An 11,396-nucleotide genomic window follows, 5' to 3' on the forward strand; every position below is an offset into this window, starting at 1 on the left:
ATTACAATGTGTTCACAAAGTATTTCACCGACATATGAGTCTGCGTGTGTCTCCGACACAAAGATGAACCAGCGAAAAATGAGACAACTGAACGGTTCATCTGCAGCATGTAGGGCTACAATCAGTTCAGCTCCATCTGGGTTCTGGTGCGTCACAGCCGGGCCTTCCTTTATCAAACACGACTCAAATACCAACTTCTCCCAGACATATATGTTCATACGTTCTGGGGGCTTCATCCTAACTAAATAAATAGTAATAAGTGTCAACGTGAAAAAGACAGAAATGCTTTAAGAGGACATCAAACCCCGCTTTTGTTTTCTGTTACAAAAACACTCAGCGGCAGACTGAACAAGAGTGCGCCTATTACTCTGAGTGCGGTATTACTAACAGCGTTAATGACATCACTGGCACGCAGCCACTTCGCTCCGCTCCTCATTTTTCCAAGACAGCAGACAGCCTTTTTGTGCGCAGCATCACTCAGATGGTCTGTAGAAACTCTGTTCACATCCGGACAATCACGCCTCTGTTTGGTAACAAATAAACATTTGAGCATTTTAACATTAAAAAAAAAAAAAAAACCTCTAGAATTCACTAGCGTCATTGTCACAAAATGTGCCTTTCTTAGTTTTCTGTAAAGGTTAATCAACATTTTTAGGGTTTTGAAGGCAACATTTTAGGCTCTAGGCAGAATCTTCTAAACAAAAATTTAAAAAAAGTGACAAAAGCAGATGATTTTGTCAAGTGTCGTACTGACTGATGAGCTTTTAGTAACTTTGACAAGATTTTTTTTTCTTTAAATTGTCCTCAACATAAAATATAAAGAGATCATTGCTTTCTCTTATTGATCAGTTAAGCCGATTAACACAGATCTACAACATCAGGACAAAAAAAAAAGTATTTACTACCTCAGTTGTTTTGAATTGAGCTTCAGTTGTGACACAGCAAACACAGAGATAAGAGTTTGAAGAGAGGGTGTGGCATCCGCTGCACCCAGAAATAAAAAAACAAACCGTTCTGTCCCGCCAAAACAGACTCGCTGCCAGGCGTTCATGGCATCCAGACAGATTTCTGGTAATTTAATTAAGATTTCTGGCTTCGTTTCGTTATTGAGTAATTATTATCTGCTTAGGATGAGTCGGTAAAAATGCAATTGGGAAAAAAGCCAAAAAGGCAAAGACAAATTGACTTTGGGAAAACTTTGAAAAAAAAAAGAAATTAAATTTGTTCTTAGAGTTGATGCCTAATCAGCTCACTGATAGGACTGAGAATAAATGTACCTGTTGTCAGGTCATACCCCACCCTCCATAAGTTGTTTTTATTTGTTCCTGGCTACAATGACCTCACTGTGAAGTGATTATATTTAATTTTCTAAATAAGATATCTCACCTCAGGAAAACACAAGGCTGGGAAAAGTTTACTTAAATCAACTAATTGTTTTAGTCAATATAATAACTAAATGTAGATGGGAGAAATATCTCATTGTTGGTGTTAGTCCATCAACTTGGTAATCTTGATAAAAATGACCGACCTAATTTAAAGTTTCTATAACTATTAGCAGGTTTTGTCATGCAGAAGAGACAATACTAGCTTCTATCACACATCCTCTCCCCATTTACCTTTCATCTGTCCCAACTGCATTCAATCTGAATAACTTTAACTTTCTACAAACTTATTAATTACATACAAAGGCAAAAAGAGGATATAATGCCTTGTTTTCTGTACACAGTCACTGACGCAAAGAATAACGATGCAGCAGTGAGAAAATCGGGGACAAATGTTGTAAACAGGTGTTTAGCATCGTGCAAACATGCTTAATAGTTCCTGTTATAATGCTCCGATGTCATCTGAAAACATCACTTTTAATAAGAACAGTTATTTCCCCTCAAACTAAGTCAAATGATGTTGATACGCTACGGTTTTTCCTGAGTAGGTCAGTAAATGAAGGCAAACGTGAAACTAATTCTTTTACTCAAAAATGTGCATTTTCTAAAAGTTTGTCTTTAAAACTCTGAATCAGCATTCGGGTTCTATTAGAAAGCTCTGGGAGCAGTATCTGTTTCCAGCAGGACTTCTCGTTTTTACAGGAACCCGCGGACTGAGTCAGCTTTTAGTAAAACCCAAAAGCTGCTTCACGTGACGCTGGAAACAGATCTGGACTGAAAGCGGGTGTGCTGACCCGCTCTGTGGCATTCGACATCCGTCTCAGGACATGAACCGGTTTGAAATATAACATTTGCCTGGTCTCAACCGGTTTATTTGTGACACAATTCACCAGCAAAACATCCGAGTGTAAAAAGATGTAAAGAAAACATTTATAGTCCTTGTAAATACTGCTCCAGTTGACAGGAAGCCAATTGAAAGAGTCTAAATCAATGATTCCCAAAGGTTGAGGTCGGGACCCCAATGTTGGTCATCCAACAATAACTAGGGGCCCTTAGATAATCTCCAGATATCAAGTTACATTAAAAACCCGGTTATTATGATATATTTACACCATAATTGTTGCAGAGAATAGAAATACAAGTCATTTAATGATTTTTAAAAATAGCAAAATGGATGCTAAGGCTGTTTGTGTTGTCATTATGCCCTTATTTAAACAGGATCATGAGCACTTTGGGATGTTTAAACAGCCAACAGATGGGGTCACACACCTTTGTCACTGTTATTTTATGGGTCAGAGGCTGAAAAGTTTGGGAACCACTGGTCTAGATAATATTTAGGACTGATAAGAGGTCACAATTAGATGGATGTATGATTGTGGTCACAGGTCGTGTCTGTCAGTCAGTCAGAACCTGACGCTGATGCAGCAGCAGCTGACAGTCAGCGAAGACCTCATCAGGAGGAAGTCGACTGCTTTCACTTCAGTTGAAGTGAAAGCAGTCGACAAAAAACAAAAAGACTGGCAGCTAAACTGCATCGCAAACAAACCCAAGCGGCTGACGGAGGTTCTAATAAAAAGGGAAGAAGTGCACGCAGCTCCGATGGGTTTGTTAGCAGAACCCCTCAGACCAGGATGGCGACACGCCACAGACTGAAGCTCGTGAAGCATTTTCGTTCAGCGTTTTTTATTTAAAGTATAACAGAAATCACCTCGGCTCAAGCTAATGCGAAAGCAAAGTGTTTGTTGAGCATTTATGTAATTCTTCAGGACTTTCGTCACATTTACAGATTTACAAAAATGACTTAGAACACAGCAGGAAACGCAGCTACTGCACTAAAGTCCAACATAACTTTTGAGTGTTCAGGTGTGAAGAAAGACTCACCAATTGACTCCGAAAGCTTCATAAATGTCTACGAGACGTCTCTCTCTTTGGTCCAGGCTGTAATCTTAAGGCCTGCAGTCGCACCTGAGGGTCAAAAAACAAAGAGTTAACACCTCACACGTCAGCACACTGTGTACACACAAGCACTGCATCAGCTTCTACAGATCAACCCAGCACGCATGCACGTTAACATCCACAAACAAATAAATAAATCAGCAACATTTACACATATCAGTCTGCTTCAACATGCGACGAAACGTCCACAAAGTCTTTAAACTGTATCTGAACAGAAAGGGAGACTGACAGCTACAGTGATGATGACTGCAAAACTAATAAACTGCAGCAGCCTCGGTTAGAAGACAATGTTTTCAAAGTAGGTTAACTTTAACACAAATCGTTTCAACTGAAGGATTGAAAATAACACCAAGATCATGCATCTTTTAAAAGTAGGAACGTTACAGCGTTTAAAATGTTAAGTTTTGGTGTAATTACCATCCTGAATTTCTGTTTATCAATCTGAAAAGTTGTCACCCGTTGCAAAAACTGGAACAATTTCTACATGTTTTTAGCAGAACGGAAACTTTCAGCAAATCCTCCTCAATGAATGTTCATTTTTCCACGGGTAATATTCATCAGTTTTTATTAAATAGCATTTAAACTTGTAATAAACTCAAAGAATTAGTTTGTATTGCAGAAAAGTAACCAATTTATATTTTGCTGGTAAAAAAAACAGTATATGGTGACAAACTAACTGAAATGTAGGTTGTTGAAAACATGTTGAAAAAGCCTTTTGGCATCGCCAGGAAATCATCGATTTATGATCAATACCCATTCTTACACTAGCTAAGAAAATTAGATTTTTTTAGACTAATAGTTTTTTAGGAAATGACGATGTCAGCTAGGAAAATCCCAAACTTCAGCTTAGTCAGCAGTGAGAGCAGCGTACATCCTGACAGCAAACACAGAAATCTGGACTTGATTAAACACCAACATAATCCCAATAAAAGGTTAAAAAACAAAAACAACTGGACTTCTGCTCTGTAGCTGAAGATGTTTTGCTTCTCATTCGAGGAGCTTTGTTAATTCAAAGAGCAGAGAGTGTGGACTTCATGTTCTGTAAACTGGATGCAGATTAAACTCCCTCTCCTCACAACGGAGGCTTGTTAGGGTAATTGGTTTCCTTCAAAGAACAAAAAAACACATCAAAAAAGCTCCAAACGTGGATATCCTAAGTGGGCTTTTGTCAAGTCAGCGAGAAAATAAAAAAAAAAACAAACAAACACTGAACAGAACAAAGAGGAACAAATGTAAAAACATTGTCATCCCTTATGTTGCTGGAGTATCTGAGACACTCAGAAGGGTTTTCTCTAAACACAACGCCCCGGGACATTTCAAACCCAACAGGACTCTAAGACAGAGGCTGGTCCACCTTAAGGACACATATTTTTGACCAAGAAGACAGATGGTTTGGGAGGTGGGGGGTGAAAGATGCCGTTTACGTCAAGCTAGGGATACAAACTCAGATTTCAACTTTCAAGAACCTATAATGCAGCATTAAGCCTGAAATCCAGTAAGTTTAATTCAAATCAACACCTTCATTAGTGTGAACAAAGTGACCCATCTGTGAGTCAGGCAAACAGAGACCCTAACGAGGCTCTATTGTGAGGAGAGAGAGTTTAATCTGCATGTTAATCCAGTTTACACAACATCTCAGTTTTAAAAGCTGGAACTCTCTCCGCTTCTTGAGTTGATGAAGCCACAGAGCAGAAGTCTGGTTGTTTTTGTTTTTTGAACATTTGTTGGATTTACCGTCCTGCATGACTGACAATCTACACCAGCATGTCACCAACATATTCCTTTTTTTTGTCTCCAGTTTGAAAAGACAGGCTTAGTAGATTTTTTACATATTATGGTTTTAACTTCCTTCATCCTGTTGCGTTATTTAAAGCATTGTTTTGTTTTTATCCTTCCTGGTTAAATAAACAAAATGCATGTACAAACTGCAAACCTCCTAATCTCTAATTAGACATAAATCCTGCAGCTGTCTGCACCTTCAGCTCCTCTGTGTTTGTTTTTAAACGCGGGCCTGCAGACAGAAACTACAGTAAAACCATCTCCTCCTCTTCCTCATCTCTGCAGCAGCAACCTGAGATGCTGTGTGTGTGTGTTCCGCCTGGCTGTCGGAGTCAAATGTTTAAATTTCTCTTCCCCCTCCACCACCACCACCTCCTCGCCTCCGCCGGGGCTGCTGGCTCTTTCTCCCCGGACACCGCGCTCACCTGGCCGGGTCGCCGGGTCGTGTCAGCCGCTGGCTCCGTGTCTGTGTCCGCTGAGAGGTCGGACCGTCGCTCCGCTCGGCTGCAGCTTTGTTTTCGTTGCACACACGGCTCGCCGCTGAAGCCAGGGCTTTAAATACGCCTTTAACGAATATCTGTCGGAAGAGGAGACGTAGCGGCTGGCTTCCGTCAACGTCACGCCTCATTTGCATTAATGGGCGGGGCCTTGGGCGATTCCTTTTAAAGGGACATGGCAAAAAATAAATAAAATAAAGCAGGAAAGTCTGTGTTTGGATGATTATTTCTTTGGTGTAACAATGCTTCTTGGCAATAAATCTTATATCGTTGAAAAGTCTGTTTATTTCCTCTTAAGTGGAGCCATATTTTGTTAGAAAAATACATTTGCAGGTTGAGGAAGCAGGTTTCACCCATGAAAACCCTGCCAGATCTTCTCTGCCAGTGCCAAACAGCTTATTGTGCTATGACTTGTGACTCCTGTTTGGTGTTTCTAGAATTAGATTATTGAAATCTGAAGAAACGAGTCATATTCTCAAGGTTTTCATTTACCAAACAGGAGCTTCAGCAGCATGTGGAAGAACCATACACAGCCACAACAGCCGGGCACCTCCTAAACATGCCGCTCACCAGCTTGGTCACACACCTCTGTGGGACGGCATCCCATTATCAACCAGCATTTGCCTCAAGTCACCCAGCGTGGTTTTGTGGGTCACCCTGGAACGAGCAGCACACTCGAGATGATCTCACAGGCATTCAAAGGGGCTGAGGTCAGGACAGCAGGCGGGACATTCCATACTCTCCATTTCCAGATTCTGGAGGTACTGTAAACCCCACTCTGTGGGCCCACATTTTACAGATGAAGGAGCAAAACAAATTAAACAAAAACATAAGATGTGCTAATCTGATACAAGTCAACCAAAATGTTACCTTATGTTAAATGTACGTTACGTATGTAAACGTGCATGTGTGACTCACCTGAGTCAGCTGTATTTCCCAGTGAGTCCTAACCCAAATCAGCAACCAGACTCATCCGAGTTTGCAGTGTTTCCAGGGATTCAGCTGTTTTTCCTGTGATTCTTAATCCAAATCAGTGACCTGACTGATATGAGTCCGGAGCATTTCTGGGGATTCAGCTGCATTTCCAGTGAGTCTCTACCTGTATCATTGACTCGACTCATCCAAGTTTGCAGTGTTTCTGGGAATTCAGCTTTATTTCCGGGGACTCGGCTGTATTTCCAGTGAGTCTTTAGCCTGTATTAGGGACCCGGTTCGTCTGAGTTTGCAGTGTTTCTGGGGATTCAGCTGTTTTTTCCAGGCAGGTCCACCAACTTGCAGACTAAGACCTGAGACCTGGGACTCATGAGTCCCGATTCAGTGCATTAACCAAGGTGAATTAGTAACCGACCGGCTCTAATTCACATAGCCAACTGTTTTTGGTGGATGTTTTAAAGTTAGTTTTGTGGAGGTACACAAATATGGCAGAACTGGACAAGCGTAGAATCTTAAAGACAACGTTTTGGTGGAAATATAAGAGCAAATCTGCTGCTAAACGAGAGAAAAAAAACCCCACAATCATGAGGAAGACCGCCGTTAACTCAGAGCTCGACATTCAATCCTATGTAGCTTTGATGAAACTTTACCATTTCAGCCTGACCTGTTTATCTGTAGACTTTACCGGTCTTCATGACTTTGCAATGAACACCTTTAATACAGCGTCAAAAAAAGTTCAAATACAAGTCTCGAGTTGTTCCTAATTTTTTTATAATTTACTTTTGAGCAGCCATCGTTACTTGTAACTTTTTAAAAGTGATCTTAGTAGTTCTACAGGCTTTTTGAGGGACTTTCGCTGTTTTTTCATTCATTTTCTGGCCACTACCTATAAATCCTTCAGGTATAAAAAGGCTCCTATTATAAAAAATGACCAATGCTGTGTTTTCACATAACCCAAAACTTTGCAAAGGACCCATCTAAAACTGAATTTTAGGCACTTTGTCACTGACAGCCCGTCACAAAGATGCAAATTGTTCCCATTTCTTAGGTTAAATCTGTGAAGTTTGACACATACAACAGCATTGGAGTATCTCCAGGGTTTATTTCCAAACAGCAACCACCTGAAAAAGTGGCATTTACCTGTAACATGGTCCTTTTTTCCTTTTTTTTTCCACAAGTCAACAAACAGTAAAGACAAAATAACCTCCTTTAAAATTTGTTTTTAATGAGTTTTCCCCACTAAGCACTTAGGTCAGACGTACAACACGTATATAAACGTCTATAATGGCTGTTAAAGCACTAAGAAGAGCATCTTGAGCATTTTTCCTTTGTATTCTAGATAAGATGGCAAAGCTTTTAAGCCAAGTTTTAACACGATTAGCATTTTTTTCCTGTCTTCCTGTATCCGGGAACTCACTTCTGGTAAGTAAAGGTTTATGGATTAAGAAAAAAACTAATTAAACAAAGAGCAAGGGAACGAGCAGAAAGCCACTTATCTGCCACTGAGGCCGAGAGAGCGCTGGGAGATTAACAGCTGCTTATGGCTTTACGTTACAAAACAATATGCAGCGCACGAACCGCGGGCCTCGAGGTGAACAACACCTCCACCAGCTCCACAGGGAGGTCACTTGTGGATCTGATGGATCGGGCAGCCCTGCAGGGACTCGGTGTTTTGCTCAAGGACACTTGAGCAGGGCGGATTTTGTCTGTTCAGCTTTGTTTTGTCTAACGGCGTGCAGCTCCAGCAGGGAGTCCAGCAGCTTCTTTACTTCACGCAGAGCACGGCTGTAATCAGAGAGATGAAAGAATCTGTTGAGCCACTGATATAAAGTCCCACGCTATACATTTATATATCTTAATCTTAATGGGAGGATTGGTTGAAATCTGTCACCACATATGATCATAAATTAGATGCAATCAAATAGTTAAGACTGGTTCTGAAAAAAGCCATTTTTTGTGTTTTACAAACAATAAAAAGTGCATCTTTTTATTGTTTTAAAGATAAATCAAAGTAGTGAAAACTAGTGATTATGAGACAATATATTATAAAAGTATGGTCACTTCTAGTCTGTAAAAGTGAACTTACCATTTTATGTATTCGAAGGCCTTTAGGTTCCTTTTATGTCAAACAGCGCCCTCTTCTGACAAACTTAAAGAAAAGTTATAAAAATGTGACCACAGATCATTAAGTTGAATTAAACCTTTCTGAAACCGTTCCTTTATCAGTTTTTATCAAACTAAAAGGTGCAGTTATTTAAGATAAACCACATTTGTTATGATCATTGTCACCAAAGCACTTTATGTTTAGTAAGGACATCTGTGTTTGGTCGATTGTTTCTTTGTGGCAACGATGCTTCTTAGGAATAAATCTAAAAGAATTTGTAAGGAAAAGGTATTTGTAGGTTGGGTTCATAAAGTATCTGCCAAATCTTCTCTGCCAGTGCCGAACAGCCTCTTTTGGTCCTGACGTTTGTTTTGAGCTGTGGGTTTTTCTGAACAAACGTGGCTCCGTTCAAGGGGAAATAAAACAGACTTTCCAGCGGTGTAAGATTTACTGCCAAGGAGGTTTGTTACAACAAAAATAATCAACCAAACAAGTTTCCTTGACGTTAACAGTAACAATTACCAGATTTCATCGTTGTGTTTTTGAGCTTTTCATATGAAGAGAAAACTGAAGCTTGGAAGAAATAAACGACATTCAAGGCTTCCTTTAAAAAAAAGGTATATTGACCGGTGGTTACAAATCTTGTGTTAATTATCTTTTAATATCAAATTTTACAAACAATGTCCATATTTTGTTTTTCTTAATTAAATACATCATGTAAGAAAATAATGAGTTGAACCTTTGAACTTCAGATGAAAACAAGTTGACGTAATGCAAATAACACTATTGGGAATAACATCAAGTCTAAACAAGCCACTAGAGGATATAAATACACAAAGCAGATAAAATGTGTCTTTAAGTCGAGCATGTTTGACCTCTTTGTTGCTGCTTCCTTCATTAAACTACTGACACAACAAGTGTATTTGTTCTGGGAGGAAAATAAATATGTGAAAACATGAACTGTTGGAGTCATTCTGCATGTCTCAGCACCTTTTCCAGTTTGCTTTCCTCCGACATACATGTCCAGTTCCCATCACCGTGCGTCATCGTGTTACCGTTAAAGCACGACTTCCACCTAAACAAACGCCCGTTGGTGCTTTTCCCCGCAGCGCGGGTGAAATCTCCAACCCAAGTTCTGTTTTCATGGTAGTCCGACTCCTCTGAGCTGCAGATTTTCATGCCGGACGCACAGCTGGGGGGGTGAAGCTCGGTCACACGAAGTTCCCACGTTGCACGTGGTTTACGAGCACATATTTAAACATTTAGGGGGAAAAAACAAAACGGAGCGCCTCGGATTCAGCAGCAGCAGAACTTGTGCTCAGTTTTTTGCATTTCAGTCGTTTGTCCTTCATCTTATAGAAAAATAAAAGTGTCAGCCCTGGAAGTATTTCCAACGCAATTCTTCATACGGAACATGAAAAAGCTTCATGCCTGGTGATACTTTATGCAAATGTGTTGCTTCATATATCAGTCCTTCATATAAATGTGAAAAAGTCTCTGCTGTATTTCCCAAATGCAGATCTTCCCTTTATTGTTTTTCAAGCTTTCTAAGGTCCTTAATGGCTCAGAAGAAGTTGTTTTGAACTGAGAACCGTTGGTTCTACTCCACCTTCCAGATGGCAATCTTTCCGTCCTGTTTGCCGGCTCCGCTGAGAACGTAGCGGTCCTCAGCTGAGCAGAGCGCCGTCACCCTATCGCTGTGACTGTGGAGCTCCTTCAGGATCTCGTAGCGCTCAGCGTCTATGATATAAACCTTTCCTTTGGTTGAGCTGCGGCTCACACCACCAATCCACACCTGGAGAGGACGAATGAACACGGAAGGCTGTTTAACTGCAACGTTCAGAGAACCGACACCAGTCTGAAATCTGAGCAGTGGAACTTGTTTTGTTCGCTGCACATTCACCTGGTTTTTGACTTTAATCATGCAGTAACATCCTGCGCAGTCTGGAAGCACCATGCGGTGGAACGGTTTTGTGATGTCTCTCGTATGCCAAATACACACTTCTGTGAAGTCTGCAAACACACACCACAGCTCCTCTTGCTAATGCAAACACAAGAAAACACAAAGTTTTAAAATGGTCTGAAAATACACAAATAAACTGAGGAGAAAGTAAACTGCATTACACCTCAGGTAAGAGCAGCGCAGAGCTTAATGTGGCTCTTTGCTGATCTGGAAAGCTTATACGATGCTTTAAAGTCCCATTCCTCCACACCTCCATTATGTTGTCCCTTGAGCCTACAGCAAGCGAGAAAGTCAGAAAAATCAGAACACGCCCACCTAACATCTCCTGAATATTAATGCTGCAGCGACAGTGTGAAACCTACAACACCAGAGCATCCGGCTGCAGCTGTAGACGGCCAGCAGACGGTCGCAGGAGAGTCGAAAGTGCCTCTTAACCTGCAGGAGTGGAAAAGCAGTCAGCGCTGAAGCTGCAAACTGTTTATTCTGGGATATTTCGGCTTTATTTGACAGCGATAAAAGCAAAGGCTGACTCCAAACTGACCTGTAGAGTCGAGACGTCCCAAACCATAACGGTTCCCTCAGCGCTACAGGAGTACGCCACCTTTTGGCTGAAAAACAAAAAAACGACACATTACAGGTGCTGGTCATAAAATTAGAATATCATGAAAAAGTAGATTGATTTCAGTAATTCCATTTAAAAAGTGAAACTTGTATATTATATTCATACATTACATACAAACTCATATATTTCAAATGTTTATTTCGTTTAATTTTGATGATTA

The 11,396-nt window shown here is 40.5% G+C and overlaps 2 protein-coding genes across 3 annotated transcripts in view; both read right to left on the bottom strand.

The window, feature by feature from the left end:
* LOC108241284 (solute carrier family 45 member 4) overlaps positions 1-5,696 on the bottom strand; it is a 43,608-nt gene extending 37,912 nt beyond the window's left edge. The window contains exons 1-2 of the mRNA XM_017425317.3: positions 5,543-5,696; positions 3,264-3,347 (exon numbers count right to left, since the gene is read on the bottom strand). The gene's annotated coding sequence lies outside the window, so the exon portion shown is untranslated. The remainder of the gene's footprint in view (positions 1-3,263; positions 3,348-5,542) is intronic.
* Positions 5,697-9,252: 3,556 nt separating this feature from the next.
* The window catches only part of dennd3a (DENN/MADD domain containing 3a), a 23,503-nt gene continuing 21,359 nt past the window's right edge, over positions 9,253-11,396 (bottom strand). For both annotated transcript variants that reach the window (XM_017426836.3, XM_017426845.3), the window contains 5 exons: positions 11,156-11,222; positions 10,977-11,049; positions 10,778-10,887; positions 10,555-10,692; positions 9,253-10,446 (listed from right to left, as the gene is read on the bottom strand). In XM_017426836.3, coding sequence (XP_017282325.1) covers positions 10,252-10,446; positions 10,555-10,692; positions 10,778-10,887; positions 10,977-11,049; positions 11,156-11,222 — 583 coding nt within the window. In that variant the 3' untranslated portion in view covers positions 9,253-10,251. The remainder of the gene's footprint in view (positions 10,447-10,554; positions 10,693-10,777; positions 10,888-10,976; positions 11,050-11,155; positions 11,223-11,396) is intronic.

Source organism: Kryptolebias marmoratus, linkage group LG5 (assembly GCF_001649575.2).
Source record: "Kryptolebias marmoratus isolate JLee-2015 linkage group LG5, ASM164957v2, whole genome shotgun sequence".
Classification (NCBI taxonomy): Eukaryota; Metazoa; Chordata; class Actinopteri; order Cyprinodontiformes; family Rivulidae; genus Kryptolebias; species Kryptolebias marmoratus.